The sequence below is a fragment of the Micrasema longulum genome, unplaced genomic scaffold (genome assembly GCF_059751315.1).
Source record: "Micrasema longulum isolate JH-2025_06_02 unplaced genomic scaffold, ASM5975131v1 h1tg000287l, whole genome shotgun sequence".
NCBI classification, from domain to species: domain Eukaryota; kingdom Metazoa; phylum Arthropoda; class Insecta; order Trichoptera; family Brachycentridae; genus Micrasema; species Micrasema longulum.
The window spans coordinates 34809-55722 of NW_028277491.1; the positions used below are offsets into that span (position 1 = coordinate 34809).

General features: G+C 32.2%; 1 protein-coding gene across 1 annotated transcript; it reads right to left on the reverse strand.

Moving 5' to 3' along the window:
- Positions 1-10482: 10482 nt before the first annotated feature.
- On the reverse strand, positions 10483-12370 carry LOC148282806 (forkhead box protein D4-like 3). Its single transcript, XM_088224521.1, has one exon. It carries the CDS (start codon positions 12009-12011, stop codon positions 11094-11096), a length of 918 nt encoding a protein of 305 aa, XP_088080647.1. The 5' UTR covers positions 12012-12370; the 3' UTR covers positions 10483-11093.
- Positions 12371-20914: the final 8544 nt, after the last annotated feature.

Consider the following 20914-nt stretch of genomic DNA (forward strand, 5'->3'; position numbering starts at 1 on the left):
AATCCGTGCAGTGCCGGCGCATGCGCGGATAGGTCGCTCGTAACCTCATTTTGAACATGCGTGCTGACAGAATATTGATAAGAATTTCTATGCTTAGTTAGGTTCGAACAATGTAAGAACAATAATTGTGCTTATTTAAAAAACATGGGAGTCAACCTTTAATGACGGTACAAAAAGTTTTACGATAGTTAATAACAGGCTTGAAACATATTTACTTAGTTTAAATCAAGAAAAAAACATGTATTTGCCTTTTCAAATCTCAAACAAAAGTGGCCCTTTACAGAATTTGTCAATTAAAATTAATGATTTAAAATGTAATGTAGATATTTCTAATAAATGCTACAAAATAAGTTCAGGGGAAAGCTATAAATATTTGGGAATATACATAGATTATAGACTATAATGGGAAAAACATATAGCTTAACTAACATATAAACTCAGATATTTATCTTATGTTTTCCAAAGACTGAAAAATATCTTAACCAAAAAAAAAAAAATTGTATATTACGCTTCAATTCAATCATCAATAACATATGGTATGATAGGGTGGGGAGGAGTCTTGGACGCGCATAGTCGCTCAATAGGAATTGCACAGAAAAATATAATTAAAATAATCTACAAAAAACAAAGACTATTTCCTATACGTAGAGAGTGGACTCCTTAGTTTAAGAAAATTATATTTATTTCATTGCCTGAAATATGTTCATTGAATGGCCCACGCTCATACGCTAAAGTCTTAAATTTTAAGATGTATTTTTCTAAAGTGTATTTTTGTAATTACATTTGTATGTAAATAATATATGTATGGAAAAATAATCAAACAAAAAAAATAAAAAATGCAAACAGCTATGACGGATATTCTGATACGCGGGTTACGATTGTATTTATTTATTATTTATTTATTTATTATATATACGGCCTAAGCCAATTACAACAGTTACATGAAGAAACATAAATGCAAGAAACTGAAACAAAAAGAACATAAAACTATTTAGCAAAGACAAACAAGGGCAAAACAATAATTGTATACAATATTTTAAAAAAAACGAAAGACCTAAAACTTTGAGCTAAACCATGCCAATCCAACTTCATCCCACACTGTTTAGTCGCGAAGAGATCTACGAAAAGCCGGAAGATCTATCCCAAAAAATTCCAAGTCGTGCGATGAATTGACTAATCTACACATTCTGGACATTGGGGCATAAAAACCAAAGTTGCTCTTAGAAGATTTTATAAATAGCAGATTTTGACTTCTGGTGACACGGTTGGGAACATGAAAAGAAATCGATTGCAACAGAGATGGGACATCACTTAAAGCATTAAGTATTTTGAAAATGCATATCAGTTCTACGTCTCTCCAATGGAGACAGATTAAGAGATTGCTCTATTTCAAAATAGGAATAACTACCCCTTTGTAATCCGAGCAACCATGCCACTTTTCTTAGAAAACGGTGTTGGACAGACTCGATATGGTCAATATGAGTCTTGTCTCATTTACAACAACAGATAGATTTACATAATATTGTACAGCATTTTTATACCAAAGTTATAGCTTATCAGTTCATAGTTTACCTCTTCGTTCTTATTCCCAAAGCACCCTCTTAAATCCATCCACACTATTCCTTCTTCGCTAACTCGTGTAGGTACTGTCCATGCGGCTCGACTCTGAAATCATCTCCCATCCACTATCAAAGATGTTTCCGCATTCTGTCTGTTTAAATCGCACCTGAGGAAAGATCTCCTTTTTCTTCCTTAATCTCTCCTCGTTTCTTTTCTCTTCATTCCCTTTTCCCATTAAATACAAGTATCGATATTAATTCATTTATATTCACATTATATAAGTTTTATTTGAGTATCCAGTTCATTTCGCATACATTTTCATACTAAAATTATCAATATAACAGATTTTATTTTATAAGTTGGTTGGAAAAATTTTCTATTTGAAATTAAGCTGTCCAATGTGCAATATGCATGCAAAAGAGTCGAATTATTTTTTTGTAAGTATTTCCTAAAAATACATTCGGAAAAACACCTTCAAAACTTTATTTAATTTTTCAGCCTATGCAAAGTACAAACTTCTTTAAAATATCATACCAGTGTGACGATGTCGCGAGAGCGATAAAACGGGTAATTATTCTTTCAAAGTAGGTACGGGGATTAAAGTGTCAACTGTCAATTATCAATAATTTATTGATTACAAAAAACAATCACCAAGAAACTTCATCAACAAATTTGAATGTTTTGATATTATTGTAATTGTTAATGTATCTGTAAGAATAGATTATCAAGGGTTGGAGCTCCTACTCCAGTTAGATATTAACAGAAGACACAAGGTTTAATGCGTATTTATTACAGGGCGAATAAATAATGAATTGTGTCGCGCGAGTGTTACTGCGATGATTAGTTGAAGATACTCCAATTGAATTACATGCTGGAACTGAGTGACTGCATCGAGCAGAGTTTTTGGGCTGGCTGGACTGACTGAACTGAACTGTTTGAACTTAACTGGGCGTTGACTGCGCCCTGCGGACTCTTTGTATACCGCGTTCCTTTGTTAATCGTATTTTGATGGCAGGGACGGTGTTGATGTACTGCAGAACAATGCCCTCGTCTTTCCGTGCAATACTGCTAGAGTTGCAAAATTTATTTGATTGGATTGTATAGAAAACGATGATATTGCTTCATCGGTCATCGCACTATTTCAAGTGATGTGTTTAAGCACGTGTGTGTCATCGATTATGGCCTATGAACCCCACATATTATAGTTTAGGATAGTTTTAACCAATAAAACATTAATAAATCTATGTGTTCGCGTGAACGTACATTGAAATGGAAAATATATTTAATTGCATTAAACAAATATGTGTTCTAGACTGTAAATAAAGTAAATCAGCCGAGTAAGATATAACTGGGTTATTTAATAACTACTTTGTATTACCTTCACAAGGAATATTATTATTTAAAACTTATTACGGTGTTATGAGAGACTTGAGATGATTTGAGTAAAAATAACAGCTTAAGTTTTTTTAATAACTTAATTTATTGCGAAAGAGAGGAAAACCATTTTTTTGCCATTTTTTTGCCATTTTTTTATATGGGGTTGCACTATTTTTTACCTTGCTTAAAATGTACAAGGTTTAAATTTACTTCGGAGGAATAGTTATTTATAAAAAAAACTTTTTTATAACTTCCTTCCATATCCCATTATACAACTGCTGACAAGCCTCTAAAGAAGAGGCTTAGCGGGTTATTAATTTTTTTTAAATATGTTTATTTAAATGGGTGTTTTCAGACTAGAATATTTCAAAGTCTCTAGACTGGTACCCAAAGCGTAAGATTGATCATCTTACCTTTATGTAACAAAAATGATCAAGATACGCTGCGATTGGTGTACCAATTCAGTGCCCTTTGCACCATTAGGTGTAGAAAGGGAATGATGATGAATTCCAAGTTTAAAATGTATATACCTTAAAAAAAAATATGGACTATATCCAAAAAGTTTTGGTGACAATAATTGTAGTAAGGAGTCCACATTGTAGAGTTGTACTCTTACTGGCTTCTCACTAGTGAAGTTATACATCATGTTCAAAGTCACAAGTTTTTTTTAATTCCTTAGTCACACGTAACAAGATTAACACGAAGCCCAACATTTTCAGTGATTTACTAGTTTTGTTGTTAATGTGACTAATGAATGATAATTTTTTATTAAAAACGACACCTAAGTCGCGCACCTCAGAAGTTGAGACTAATTGTATAAATATTACCCATGACATAATCAAATAATGTGGATTTTTTTTTCAAAAAAATCTCATAATCAGGCATTTTTAAATACATATTTAGTTTTAGTTTATTTATTAGGAACATTTTATCTAAATTACGTTGCAAAGTCACACAATCATTAACAGTATTGATAACTTAAAAAAATTTAATGTCATCGACAAACAGCAATATCTCCACATTATCAAATACATCTATTATATCATTAACAAAGATAAATAATATTGGGCCCAAATGGGAACCCTGTGGAACACCACTAGTAGCACAGAAAGTTTGGGATAGAGTGCTACAAATTTTCACCGTTAGTGTTCTACCAGCTAAATAGCTTCGAAACCATTTAATCATAGGACCACTTATTATTAGTTTAGATAGTTTGGCGACAAGAATTTTTAAACATGATGATTTGTATAAGGGGATCGGATAGGATGATGTGGCCTGTTTTACGACCTTCTCCGCATTTGCTCTAATGACGAGGACATCACAAAAAACCTCGCCCAAACATTACACACTCTGTGTATAATCCAGTCAATATCTGAAAACTTTTGGACATACTCGTATCTAGTATTTTTTTTTATTGTAGACTAATGGTGATAGAGCATATTATGCATTAGCCACCAACTTTCAATTCCTGCGATTAAATACATTTTATGATATTTTCAAGATAAGCAAATTAATTCAACTTTTACGAAAGTCACTAATCAAATGACTATACGACTATTAATTTCATGTGTATGATTAGGTTGGTACATATGCATTAACTTCATAAATCTTTAGTATGCGACATACTCCTCTACAAAATTATTAACAGTCTAACTGATTCGTCCCAGCTCCTAAATAAAATTCAAATTAACTGTCCATCACGTGCCCTACGAAATCACCCAACCTTTCGAATACCTATCGTCAGTACAAACCATTGTCAGAATTCGTTTTTACATTGATTGTGTTCCACTTTTAACGGCTTTTTAACTATATAGATATCTATCATACAGGATTTCAATTATTCAAAAATAGTGTATTGAAAGCTTTTGAATAAAACTCCCGTTGATCCCTTTTTCTCTTACATCACTTCACATTACATACATTAATATTGTTAATTTTAATCAAATTTTTCTAATGAAATTTGTTTTACTGCGAAAATCACTTTATGGAAATTTTATCAACCACCTTTGGTTTAAAATCTTCTCCTTATATTGCTTTTTCAAATTTTAAATATTACTTGCTATACCTTTTCTTTTTTCTCTGCTGCATTGACATGTTTTTATACTTTTTAACTACTTTTAATTGCTTATATTGTATATGTATATAAAATCAATATATTGCTGCTCTTACTATGTGTCATTAATTTTGAAGGTGTTTTTAAATTGACTTAAATTTATTTTCTTATTTACAGATTTTTCTCATCGTTTCTTTGAACCCCTTAAACTATGTGTGTGTATATTTATGTTTTTCCTTTTTAAAAAAAATAAAATATTATTTTCTTTTATTTTTATGTCTGAGCATGTTTTATATTTTCATTCTTAACTTTTAATTGTTTTTCCAAATTTTCTTCATTTTTTTACTTTAATTTGAATTTTTAAACAACTTCTGTTTATGTTTATTTTCCTTCTCTTTTTTTGTACTTTAATTAATAACCTTACATATAATTACTTTATAATATGGAAACTTCACCGGTCCATTAGAGTTAAGTCTAACTGTGTAAAATATAAAACTATGTAACTGTACTGTATGTTTCCTAAATAAAATAAAATAAAAATACTAAATAAACCACATAAATTTATTTTCAAGTTATCATACTCTGACTCCCAAGTGGGACACCCTTGACCCACGGGCTAGATTTCTCCCTTGGGATGTTTTGACCGTACCAAATTTTGTTCATAAACTCAAAACATCGAACGTATGTGACTTATCAAGGTTTTTTTCACAACAATTATAATATCAGCCAGCTTGAGCAGATTTTCATGAAAATAACTCTTAATAAATTCGATCCAAATTTGTTGCAACAAAGAGGGAAAACATTTTTAAGAAGAGAATATGGAAGTCTAGGAAATTGGTTGGATTAAGTGGCCACTTTACACACTGTGTAACATTCACCATAATCAACAATATTTTGAGTTTATCCAAATGTTTGTAAATAAAGATTGGATTCAACTCCCTGGGGAGCTGTTAATATCAACATATCACAACAGGGATAAATAACATTTTAGAGAAGGCAATATAGTAGTCAAGGCATCTACAGGGCCTATGACCTGTCATTGGCTGGTTTAAGTGGCCACTATACACACTAATTCCAGAAGCATTTTGGGGCAATAATTATGTTCGTTTCTGTGTTGCGTATGTTGTCATAAAAATCTTCTTTACTTTTGCGTTTTTGACGAGATCGTAAAAGGTTGAAAGTGTGTTTGTCAGCTACTTTGTTGTAGTTTTTCCATTGTTTATGGTACGTATTATTCTCTTATAATATTTATAAGCCTTAGAAGGCCATAATGGGAATTTAGTGGTTCTTGACATCTGTACGGTACATAAAGTTCAATGCTTTTTTGAAAGTAGAGGGAGAAAGAGTCAACAGCATGGTCAAGATTCATTTCTTTTCAGCTGTCATGCCAATCAATGTTTATAAGATATTTATTGATTGAAGTTTGATAGGCTTTATGGAAAATATAAAGTTTATTCTGCATCTTTATTCAAAATTGCAAATTCAATATAGGATTGCCTGAACTGTTATCTCTCATCAACTTTGGGGTGCCTGGAAGAATGACTAGACAGGTGCCACCGTTTTGTAGAAACAATTCACGGACAGTGTATACTTGTAACGCCGTATTGAACAGACTTCATGAACTCGGAAATAGTTATTCCCACGTATCGGATATATTTAGTGTAGGGTATTGTTCCTATAGAACAAAGCTTTTGAGCTTTTTCAAAGATGGTGAATGGTAACGTTATTTATTTATTTATACATTTCATAATATTTGCAATTTTTGTTCACTTTGCCCAGCTGTATGAAACAGTACTTACGAGTTTTTTGTCATATTACTTTAAAATATTTTATTATTTAATTGGTTTTTTACATTTATTCTTAAATTGTTGAAAATTTTTACTGAATATGTTGTATAATTTTTAGATTATTTATTTTTTTATTAATCTTGTACAATTTTTGGTTTATTTTTTTTATGAATCTTATGTAAAGGAAATTTACGTTTTTTTTTATTTTAATATTTAGCCAAATATCTTAGTATTATATTTTTTTGTAAAATGCAGATTTGCCGTTTATGTTAATAAATTAAAATAAAAATCTTTTCTAGAATCGTGCTATAAAAGTTAATTATTTCCATTTCTAGTGCTGGATGATGGTTATCTTCTAAATGATATGAAGAATATGTATATATGTAGAGGATAGGTCTGTTTGCAACGACAGAGTGATATGGCAGTTGATCCTCTCTGCAAACCTCTACATGGAAACGGCGTGATGGTTGGTTTGTCTTTTTTTAATAATTGTGTAATTATTTATTTACAATATATGTATTTTTTTAAAATTATTATTGTTTCTGATCTTGAATAACATTTGTGGTCGTATACTCGTATGTCTGTGTTAACTAATTACTCCTCCCAACTCACACTAGAACTTTTAGTATCATGGAGTTAAGACTTATGTGTCCAAAAATGAGTAATAACTTAATGTAATAATAATTCAACCACATAACCGAATATCGCACGCAACTACACTGGCTCAGTATCGGGCAAAGAAGAAACATTTACATTATATCACTTCTTCACAATATTTTTAATAATCCCACTTCGCCTGTTTATCTGAGAGAGCTCTTCCAACCTCTATCAGAGCACGGACTATATCTTCGTTCTAGTAACGAGAGAACCCTTTTAATACCCTTTCATCGCTTTAATTTTCATGCCTCCTCTTTCACAGTAAAAGCTGCTCGATTGTAGAATAATCTACCCACTAATGTTAGAGACGCCCCTTCTGTATTTACATTTAAGTCGAAATTGAAATGTCACTATCTGAATATTTCAGTTGTTCTTTTATCTTTCTTCCTTTCTTCCCATCCCCTCTCCTCTCTTTCCTCTCTTCATAGTATAGTGTTGTTTTTTTTTATATATTTTTATTTTCTATATCTTTGTTTTTAATTTTGTTTAAAATTGTAAGATTCAATATGTCCATGTACTTGTAATTTTCTCAAACTAAAAGGTTTGGGTAGTTAGGAAGAAATTGCCTTAAGACAATATGTCTTCCCTTATATGTATATAAATTGTATATGTAGATAAAGTGTTAAATAAAAAAATATATTATGCACACACATTTAACTTTTTGTTTTTCAATTTTTATTCTCCTGTAATATAACTTGTTGACAAACATTGTTATTCATTAGTGTGAAGAAGGATTTTTTTAAGTATACGTATATTAATAAATTACAACAGGGATGGAAAATACCTTAAAAAGAAGGAAATATGGAACTCTAGACATTTTACAGGGCTTGTGACCTGTCGTTGGCTGGTTTAAGTGGCCACTTTACACACTTGTTTTCACAATTGATTTTAAGCGTTGCCTAGTATGTGAAATAATTCAGTCAGATGAATTTCTTTACAACAATAAAGGTTTCAGCTCTTTGACTTCACTCAAATCAACAAATGGAAGAATTGAAGAAATATGGATGTTTAAACATAGGCAAAATGGTGAATGTTACACAGTGAGTAAAGTGGCCACTTAAACCAGCCAATGACAAGTCATAAGCACTGTAAATGTATGGACTTCCATATTTCCTTCTTTAAGGTATTCTCCATCCCTGTTGCAATTTGTTAATATACGTTTACTTTAAAAAAACCTTGTAAATAAATTGTACATGTAAGGTAAGTGTTAAATAAATAAATAAATAATACACTGTTTATAAGTAAATAAATATAATTAAAGCAAAAAATTGAATAGTAAAAACCGCTCTAAATTTTAAATGTATTTTCAATGGTATTCTCGATTTGTAAAAATATTTTAATTTCAGAAACATTTCTGCATACTAACAAATCGACAATTTTGGACTCGTATCACAATTATGTAATGTAATTTGATGTTCATTTTACATGGCTCTTTTTTTGTATTCACTCAATCTTTTATGTATATTGTGTAATATATTAAGAAAGAATCGGAAACTCTGTAATGTTCTCAATATAATTGAAAAATAAATAAATGAAACGAAATGAAAAAAATGTCGCTCAGGTGCGAGGTGCAGTTATTCGAAGAAAACCTTTAAAGGTTCCTAGCCGAAATTCATCAAGAACGGAAAAAATAAGAACCTGAATGCTAATTTAAATTTGCATGGTTCTGCAAAATTAATTGCCAAGTGTTGGGAATTCCGTTATCATAATTAAATCATAAAAATAAATTACCGACATTTGTTAGTTTGCTTTGGCTTATTTTAGGATAGGTGCCACACGTCGCAGAGAATACAACGAAGCAAATAATTTATTATTAACAAGATCTTTATTATGTCTAAATCTTTGAAGACTAATTCGTGTTTTACGCCAATATTATGTAAGAAATGGAATATGATAGTATGGAAATCTAGACATTTATGAAAATGACAAATCATTAGCTCGTAAATACCTAAACTTTAATATCCCAAACAACTTTCATTAATTATCTGAACAACATTTGAAAAAAATATATATATTTGAAGCAGTAACTTTGTGGTTATTCATTATTATTAAATAAATGTAAACAATTTTGTTGTTCACGACTTATTTTTTTATAGCGAACAGTTTCAAAGCTATAAAAGCTTCATTGTCAAGGTGTAATTAACTAATAAATTATATCTCACTTCATACTTCCGATTTATACAAGAACAACATGACAAAAAGACTAGACTTATTACCTGCATATGTTTCGATATAATAGTTAGTGATCACTGTTCAAATAAAATAAGACATAATTAATTAGTTAATTATACCTTGATAAAGAAGCTTGCGGAGATTTGAAACCGGTCAGTAGAAAAAATTAAAACTTAGTGGTTAAAAGTAAAGTTGTTTGCTATTTATTTCATATCATTCTGTCTATGTTTGAACATCAATATTACTTTAATTCTTCCGCCTACGGCGACCTCCGTGGTGTAATGGCTAAGATATTTTTGTCGCGCATGGAAGGATCCGGGATCGATTCCCGAAAAAAACATATTTTTTTTTAATTCCCAAGCCTGGGTATTCCGCGCTGTAATTTACCACTGTAATAAGGACTCCTGGCCCGCTGTGATGCAAACAAATTAATAAAAAAAAAATATCTGTTGATTTCCAAATGATAGATCATAAGCCTTCTAAATGCCTCAACTTCCATATTTCCTTCCCTAAAATGTTTTCCGTCTGTGTTTTGATATGTTAACTCCATCTCTCTTGAAAAACATACAGTTAGGTTATTAAATTATAATTTTAAAAAAACAAACTATACAAAAAATCTCCTAGTCTGACGTGGAGATTGAGGACTAGGAGAGCTGACTCCAAGTAAATGGTACGCACAGCAAAGAGGAAGCAGAAGTTTTTAAATTCTCAACTAATATTTCGGACTTTTCCGTTACATGTTATCACCAGTAAGTTATTTATTTTATGCTGCATAATATTTACGCTATATATGTAACAGATTAAGTTTGCAGGTAAAATTTATAGGTTAACAAAAAAATGCTTTCTTTCACATTATGATTTATTCAGTTGGTTGGTTCTACTAAATTTATTGATTACATTTTATACACTCTTTTAGATGCGAATATTATTTGGCTTCATCTAAAAATAAAGTTTAAACACGAATACCTATATTTATTGCTATTTTCCTTACGCTATTGAGTTTATCAGTTGGTTCATATGTTTCAATAATAAATTATTTAAATAAACCTCATATATTTACAGGAATCATATCTACATATTTTCATCATTATATTCTTTGATTTTACTTATTAAACTCACAAAATAAAGTGCAGAGAGGATCCAACATTGTACAGATAAGGTACTTTTTTTATACAACTAAACTAAAAAATATGATAAGTATATACATTGACTAGATACCTACATAGGTAGATACATAACAAACTTTACTTTATTATCCATAAGTTCACAGAAGTACATTTTGCTTTCTTTTCGTCACTTTAAAATTAGTTCGACGTATACAGGTTTCAGAAGAAAGCGTTCTGAAATCACTGAAAATTTTAGCGTCAATATCTGTTCGCGCGAATCATTTCACTGAAAAAATAATTATTCGCGTTTAGCACATTATTTCCAAACTGTTCAGCCGGGTTTCCTGGGAAATCGTCTTCGCTGGAGCAGTAACTTCGGCTTCATCTGCTCCAGTCGTCGGGCGGCGCGAGGGGCGAGAAGGCGGAGCGCCGTAGGGGAGGCGCCGAGCAGGGCGGCGGCGCCGGGGGGCCGAGCAGGGACTCTATGGAGAAGCCCTGACCCAGCTTGCGGGAGGAGGAGAGGAGCTCCGTGCGCGGCGCGGGCCTCAGAGGGCGCGGGGCCAGCAGGGGCGGCGGCGGCAGCCCCAGCGGGGGCAGGCAGTAAGGGAAGAGCGAGAGCGGCAGAGGCAAGGGAGGCAAACAGTACGCTTCGGGACCCAGCAGAGAAGCCAACGCCCGCTGCTCTCTCAGCAACATTCCCCCAGCAGGCCTCTTATACCGTTTTCTCCTTCTCAGAAAACTTCCGTTGTCGAACATGTCCTCCGCCAGCGGGTCCAAAGTCCAGTAATTCCCTTTACCGGGATTTCCTGGCTCCCGCGGAATCTTTATAAAACAATCGTTCAGCGACAGATTATGCCGAATCGAGTTTTGCCAAGCTGGAAACTTTTCCCGGTAATAAGGAAACCGAGTCATGATAAACTCGCAGATACCGCTCAGAGTCAGTTTCTTGTGCGGAGACTGCAAGATGGCCATCGTGATAAGAGCGATGTAGGAGTACGGAGGCTTGATGAGCCCGGACTTGGGCTTGCTGGAAGGAGAGACGTCGCTCTCCGTCGACCCGGACATGAAGACCGGCGAAGCGTCATCCACCGACAGCGGTTCCTCGTGTTTCTGGATGTATTCGAGGGACATCTGTTCCCGCTTGCGCAAGTACTCTTCCATCTCGCTGTCTTCTCTGGACGGGTAGAAGTCGGGCTCGGGCTTGCTATCGCACAGGCGCAGGTAGCGCTCCTCGGGGGCGAGGGGGCGCAGGTCCAGGGCCTGCCCCGGGCCCCCCGCGGCCCACTCCTCATAGCTCATTCACACTGACTCCTGCACACTTAACATTTCTCACGCACCATCGCCTTAAAAAAATCCAAAAAGGTTATTGCAAATCACATAACCGACTTATAAAACTCGTAGAGTCGATCGAATTAAGCGGTGAAGTTGATTCTCCAACTAAAAAATCTTTATTCAACTCTTAAAACTCATATTTATAGTATTTTACCATGGTGAAATTACGTCACTTGCATCAAATCTATCAATGTTTCTTAACACAAATGTGGAAATTTAGCTTAATTAATTTTACTATGTCAAACAAACTTCGGTCACTGTTTCGTTGAACGATGTTTTTCACGACGCTAAGTCCGTCGGTGCTCGGTACCGGCTATCGGCGGCGTCCGTCGACTAACGAATGTAACGGATTGAGCGTCGCTGAAGCCAGCGGCCGCCAGTGGCGTAGCTCCGCCCCGGAGGCGTGTCCCCGAGGATCGATGCCTAACTTCATAACGGTCCACCGGCAGACTAAACTTTGCACTGGCGGCTAAATAGCGAGGAGGGTGGCTACGGGGGTTGTGATAAATAATATTATGGCTATTGTAATTATACAAAGCGTATATACATACTTACCACGTCATTATCGTCCATTACGCGCGCTAACTGGATTTATTTGCAACATTGGCATAACCCATTTATATTCAAGTTTTTAACACATATTGGTAATTTTAGGTAGTATTTTTAAAAAGAAAAATACCGAATGTAAGACTATCGTTAAAATATTGTATCAAAATAACATGAAGCTAACAATCAAATCACATTAATATCAATTTGTTTACATATACATAATATATTTGGTATTGAATTTCGGGTGTAATAAAAAATATTTGGTTATTTATTTTATATGATACTTTATTTTTTTATAAGAACTAAAACACATCCGTGTCGGAGCATTCATTTTCATGATTTATATTACGTTCCTAGTTACAATACTTGATATCTAAATAATATACACGAAAATGTAAACATACGTATACACATATTTACAAAAATACTAAAAACAATCATAGTAATAATATTAGCACAAAACATAAGTCCTGTGCCGATATTAATAAAACTTATTCATAAATTAGCCGCTAACGTAATTGTAGACAAAGAACTAAAACTTGAAAAGAATTGTAGTAAACATGGACACAATACATAAAATAACACAAACAACCTTCTAAAACCAGACAAGGACAATCGAGACTAATAAACGGTAAAAGTAAAATACAAACAGTAAATTTTGGAGTCCCACAAGGATCTATTTTGGGTCCACTGTTATATATTATATATTAATGACTTATCACTGTATAATTTTAAAGGGAAAATTATTATGTATGCCGACGACATTGGACTTTTTTATAAAAATCAAACAGACGTATTAACAAACAATGACATAAACGAAGACCTTACTATATTGACTAAATGGACAAACACAAACTTACTTACACTTAATGAAAAAAAATGCAATATTATCCATTTTGAATCTAGAAAAAAATGTCACAAAGTAGATGCTTACATAAATAATGAACGACTAACTGAAATTGAACATGTTAAATATTTAGGACTAACAATAGACAGACAATTGACATGGACAATTCATATCAACAATTTAATTAGCAAAGTGGCAACTTTATCGAGTCTATTTTTTAAAATCAAAAACTTTGTTCCAATAAAGGAAAAAATTTTAATGTATGAAGCATATGTTAAAACTAAAATATGTTATATGCAACTACTATGGGGAACCGGATATCAAAATGACATAAACAGACTACAAAGACAGCAAAATAAAATATTAAAGTTAGTATATGACCTTCCCTATCTAACAGCAACTAAAGAACTTTTTGAACAAACTAAACAATTAAACGTAACTGAACTCTTTAAACTAGAATCTTTAAAATTTATTCATAAATTAGCCACTGATGTAATTGTAGACGAAGAATTAAAACTTGAAAAAAATTGTAGTAAACATGAACACAATACGAGAATTTCAGAAAAATATCATATACAATCTTTTAAAACGAGAAAAGGACAATCGAGACTTATAAACCATGGACTGAAATTATACAATAAACTACCAGACAAAACTAAACAAAAGACTCAGGCAACCTTTACAAAAGATGTTAAAAATATTATTATTAACAGTAGAATTTGAATTTTAAAAGTGAAAATATTTTGTTAAATGTATGTAACCCGTAAGAGTTTATCAATAAAATTTAAATAAAAAAAAAAAAAAAAAAAAAAAAAAAAAACCAGGGACTGAAATTATACAATAAACTACCAGACAAAACTAAACATAGGACTCAGACAACCTTTACAGAAGATGTTAAAGATATAAAAATTTACAGTAGAATGTGAATTTAAAAAAGCAAAAACATTTTTTTTTAATGTATGTAATCCATAAGGGTTCATAAATAAAATTTTAAAATATATACATAAGTTTATATTGAGCCGAGAAACAAGCCACGCTACGGTCGCGGCCTTTATTCTATATTTTATGTATTAGTTAACAAATATATATTTTTTTAATTTTTATTAATGAATTTCATAAAATTAACATGTTTTTATAATGTTCTATACATATCTACTTTTACACATCTAGTGAATGTTATCACTGTAACTCTCTAAAAAAGAGACTAACTTTTGTGCTTGGAAATTTACTTACACTGTTGTAGTTGTTTATTATAAGAGTTTAGATAATTAAATAAATACGAGTATATTAGAAAAAAATAAAAACATAGGATATATAAAGAAAAAACATAAAACAATAAAACATTCATACTAATTTTAATTTAATGTAGTTTTTACACGTGTTCAAAAAATTTCTTTAGATTTACTTTAAATTTATTTATTGATATATTATTTTTAATAGTTTTTAGTTCATTGGAAAGATTATAACTTTTTTTTACACCTTTGAAGATAAAACTATTTTTACCATGACTTGCGTGGAATTTAGGAATTTTAATATTATGTTGGTATCTATTTATTTAGAATATTTTTTTGTCTAGTATTTGAGCAATATGTAAGTACTTACAAAGCGAAATTCATGCTTTTGAAAATATACTAAATTATTTAACAAAAGAATATAAAGAAAATTAGCATTGCGAAGAAATATATTTTGTACATTTAAATGCATATTTTGTACATTTGGTTTATGCATCAAAGTGTAGTTTAATTATTATCAGTTAAGTAGCGACATAAAATTTGGAATTTATTACAAACGTTTGGGTGACGAATTTGATATTACGAAAACATAAACGTTAAACCTTATAGAAAGCTATTTTATACAATTATTACAGCATTTCCTTGTAAGAATAAACAGACACAATGAAATGCTACATATCACTATCACCCAGTTATTATACGCGTGTTATTGTAACCGTAAGTATATAATTAACGTTTTTCTGTTAATATTTTATTTTTTAAAGTAAGAAATATACTTTAGATGGTTACTGAATTCTATCATATTTTTTTAGTTAGAACTTATTCAATTTGACAATTAATTCACAGGTGCCGTGACGCAATTGGTTAGACGGCCAACTGTAAAACTGGCGTCGCCAGTTGCAAAAAAAAAATCCAGGGAAGATTTTTTTCTCAATTGGTCTGGGTGTTGTGGTGTATTTTTCCTTACCTCCTTTCATATCCCCTCTATCCCACCTCCTGTTAAAATAGATGCTTAGTGGGTTATTCCTTTAAAAAAAAAAAAAAACATTTTTCGGTTAAGAGAATTGTCTACATTTACTGTAGTAAGTATTAAAAAAAAAATCTTTTTCATGTTTCATTTAAAATCATCAGGAATTTTCACAACCACTATGGATGCATCATCTGCGTTGCATGTGATGTTACCGACCTTATCTTCCTTAGTTCTAGATTTATCATTTCCTCCATTCTTAAAAGCGTTTTTATATATTTATTTTGTTTGTGTAAGTAAAAAAAAATGACTTATGTATTGTTATGTTATATTTAGTTATAAAAGTGTTAAACTTCCAGTGACATATTGCAGCGTCAAACCGCATTTCAAACGAGTATTTACATTCAGTTCTGCAGTACCGCGTTTATCGAAGAAATTTGAATGTTTAAATATAGGAAAAATTGTAAATGTTCATAGTGTGTAAAGTGGTCACTTAAATTCGCCAATGACAGATTATAAGCCCAGTAAATGCCTAGACTTCCGCATTCCCTTCTTGAAGGTATTCTCTATCCTGTTGTAATTTGTTAATTATATTTGAAGTTACATGTTATAATTTTAGTAACCCACTAAGTCTAGAGATTTTGCTTTGAAACACGTTTTTTTTTTTTAAAGGTTTGTTTTACACACCTAATTTATTATACATTTTACGATACATATTTTAATTAAAATCAACTATAAGGTGTAAAGGGAGCTATTATTTTATATTTCCTTTTTATTATTTGAAAATCTTCTGAGTAAATAATGGTTTTCGCGAGATTATTGAACAGATTTTTTTATCAAGTGCCAGAAAGTGACCCGGTGCCTCAAGCATAGTAGGCAAATACGCTAGGAAACGACTACGCTATGAGACCGATTTATCTCCACTCAATTTCGTTTCAAATTTTACTTGAGAGTAGTCCTCAATTAGAAAAAACGATGCTGGTTCTATTTCGCACAAACAACTGAATTCTACATCCGTCTGGATATAGACAATTATTTACGTTCAGTTTTTTTTTTAAATACAGAGTTTAATATATACCAATCTGCGCCTTTATATTTTGAACCAGGTATAACAACTCCACAATTTTTTTTAATTAAAAATATACCAAAAAGAAAATGGTGACTTCAGTTGGCCGCTTGGCTAAATCTTAATCTTAATTTAAATCTTAAAATAGGGCACACATATCATACATATTGTTATGTGTGTTCTAATAATAACATTGCAAATATATTTAATTTATAAATTGTTTATCACATATGTCTTGACCATTATTTTAAATTTTGATATGTTTTTTTCTTCATAAATATTTTTTTCCATTTCGTAATACTTTTTAATTGCTTTAAATAAAATTGAATTTTGTGACTTTGCCTTTTTCCTAAATGGAAGTCTAATTTTGTTCTAAGACGATTGCTTCGCGCACGCAGGACTTCGGGTTCAACTATTGGTGAAATCACAATAATAAAATGTAAATTATACCTAATTTAAATGTTGTATGCTGTAATTCAGCGGCCTACTGCAATAAACAAATAAATACAAATAAAATTAATATAATCCTTTCAATTAATCGCCGTGATCGTAGGACAACGATGGATGCGATTTTTTTCAAATTTACATGAGAGCGTTGTAAACAAAAATTTTGACATTTTACGTAACAACTTACAAAGACAAAAGTATATCATTTGATACTTGGGTTAGTTATTTGTAATATATTTTCCAAACCTTGAATATAGCGTTAATCTAACTTTTTCAAGATCAAATGTTAAATAAAGTAAAAATCTAATTTTCCGCACATCCATCGTTTTTCTACGATATTTATCCGATATTCATAAAATAATATTTTAACATGTTGGGAAATTACAAAAACGAGTTTTTTTTTTTTAATTGAAGCATCCTGGTTAATTATATTAAACAAATAAAAAACTTAAACGAACCGGGTTGTGATCCCTTAGCTAGCTAGAGTGTCGCGGGCTAGTGTATCAGGTTCGAACTCTACTCTACCACAACTTGATTCCTATTTGAAAATAGCCCCCAAATTTAAAATTTTGGAAAACTGTTAGAAGGTACTTTAAAAAAAACTTAATAAAACCTCTAGCATATCAAAAGTTGATGTAAAGTTTGTTTCCATTTTTTATTAAAGCTTTTTAGCTAACAAATATTTTTTGTCACAACGAGCCAGAAGACCCAATTACAGTGTTAAATAACAGCACAGAATACCCGGACTTGATAAAAATACATTTTTTGTGTTCTCGTCAGGATTCTAACCCAGAGCCTACCGTGTGTAAGTCAAACGTTTTAGCCATGACGCTATTTTTAATTAATCAATTATTTTTTTAATTATAATATCTCGTCCAATCGTAAATTTTATCTACCTAGTACCTATATTAAATTAAGTTTAGGTTATTCAAATATACAATGGTATTTTTAGTAAGTATACGAGTATGTCCATAGAACTATGCAACGTAATTGAAATACTACGAAACAGCATAATAATATTTTCATAAAACAGCAATAACATAGTTGCTATTTCTCACCACGCTCCACCCATGGACCGCAGCCGTAACCCAGTATACCTTGGCAAGCAAAACATTTACCCCACGGCGGGGAGCGGAGGGGTGTCCTCCGGCCAATCAGGGCTCGAGGGCGGGCCCAGCGGCCAACATGTCAGCGGGGGGCGTGGCCAGCCGGATCCCATTATGCCGCGTTATGCAAATAATATTCTGCACAATGTACACATTGGTCCGGGATTGTGGGGGCGGGTGGGCACCCTTTGTATAACGGAACATTCAGGGCTCAGAAAAAAAAAACAAAAAAAACTCTTCAGAAGGTTTGGCACCACTGATAATATTAGATCGCATGGGTTGTTCACATAAATGGGCATGTTCCTGGTTAGAGGAGCTGCTCTTCGGAGGAAATACAAGCCCAAGTCAACGAGTCGCTGCAATCTCTGGGCCTCAATTATCTTCATCTGTATATATCGAGACGGTAAACTTAACTTCTGTACTATCTATATCCTAACTCGGTATGTTCTACCTGCTTGCCATATCGATATCATATGATCGAAACAAACCAATGAATGACCGCAAAAATTAGTCCGCGTTCCTTACTTCATTAACATTTAAAATAGTTCTTATTTATATTTGAAATAGGCTTCTGTGATAGAAAGTGCCCACTTCAAAGCTATTATAAACTCGAATAAATCCCAATTCAAGCAAAAAAAGCTCTAACTTTTAACCTTTGCCAAAACGATATGCTTAGCAATCGTCTGCATCTACTGAGGTAGTAGGTACTGAGCGATTACAAGGCCGACTCTTGATACATTCTCTCAGAAAGATAGTAAAACAGATGGAAAAAATAAAATAATTTAAAAAAATTTACAGTGGTAACAGAACCTAGTGATATTTTTTTTGCATCTAGGCGTTCGTTTTATTAAACTGACAGTTATGTCGGAATTTAATTCGACTTGAAAATTAACTATTTTCTCTCTCATATTTTTATAAGGCTTTTAAGAAAAAAAGTACCAACCTCAAAACGATTGAAAATTAAAATAAATCATAATTAAAGAAAAATTGCTCGGTGGGACAAATTTTTTGATTCTTTTAATGCGTAGATAAACGTATCAATGGATTCTAGACCCGTCGGTGTCAACCGATGTACTTACATCAAAACTTGATGGTAGGGGGATCGGTAGATTATCTTTGCAGTCGGTCGGGAGAATTTTATCTTCAACTATGACGTTATACTGGAGCTATGTCATTTTAGAGCGTAAATATGTGTAAATACGCTTCCCCCTGTTTCATATCGATGTACCTACCCAAAACTTGAAGGTTTATATTTGCCTATTTTAACAGATAATGAAAAACTGAATTAAGGTAAGTGAAATTAAATATTTGGGTGTAATTATGGATTCGAAACATTCGAAACATATATTTCAATAATAAGGGTGACAAGAAAGATTGCAATAAAAATGATTTTGGAAAGAATCAGAAGATTTGTTAATAAGGATTCATGCAAAATTATTCACAACGCAATAATTGATCCACACATTAACTACTGTAGCTGCATATTGTTCTCCATCCCTGTTGTAATTTGTCAATATAAATAAATATTTAAAAATAAAAATGCGGCAGCCCTAATATTCAGAGCACCCCTCCCCTTAAACTAGGTGGAACTTGAAGGAAGGCAATTCTTCGAGGAAAACAACTTTCATAGGCTTCTTTGTTGTTTATTAAGATGAAACAATCGCTCTCAGAGAATTCAACCAAAACAAATTGAAAGAATATGAGAATCTTAGGGCTTCTTAGAATAAAACTACATTCTTTACTTTGAAGGTATTCTAGAACATTCTACAAATAGATTTCAATCAAATCAGCTCTAAAGTAAAAAGTGCGATAAATTGAACCTTCTTTTTTAGCTCTGAATCTATTAGATTAGCGAAGGCATTTGATTGTGACTATGGCACCTCATATTCAAACTAACTTAAATGGAGAAGTTAATTTTTTTTTTCAATTTGTTAATAAAATATCAAACTAGGCAAAAAAACGGATTAATGTGAATCAAATTTTATTGTCATCGCTATAATTTTATTAAGCTTTGTTATTACTCCGCCCGTGATGTCACTAGTTCTCATCCGTGAGTTATTCCGACATTTAAAGGTAAAACCCCGTGGCTGTCAAAATCTACTAAGTGTTTAAAAAAATTGCTTCCCGGGAATCGGAAATCTATCACAACACATGTCAATCGCAAGCAACAGGGGCAGGCGCCGTGGCGCAGTTGTTTAGACGACCAACTGTGAAACTGGCGTCACGGGTTCGATTCTCGCCAGTTGCAAGAAAAAATCGAAAAAAGATCTTTTCTCAATTGGTCTGGGTGTTGTGGTGTATTTTTCATAACATCCTTCCACATCCTCTCTTTTCCACCTGCTTAAAAACCTCTAGAATAGAGGCTTAGCGGGCTATTCCTTAAAAAAAAAAACAATTTATTTGTTGATGACAAAAATCTGCGATATTGTTCAATATGATTCATTTTTATTAAAACCGTTTTTTAAATCCAATTTCCCGTATCCCTGAGCTTCCTCATTATTCAAATCCATTTCCTTTGATATACTTACGAAACAAATAGCGGGTTCTTACATTATTTATTTATTTAAAACTTCAAGTACTTTGGCGGACTTATTGCTGAAAGCAATATCTTCCAGCCAACCAAAAAACAGACTGGTCAAAAAAAGAGTTGGTCTAA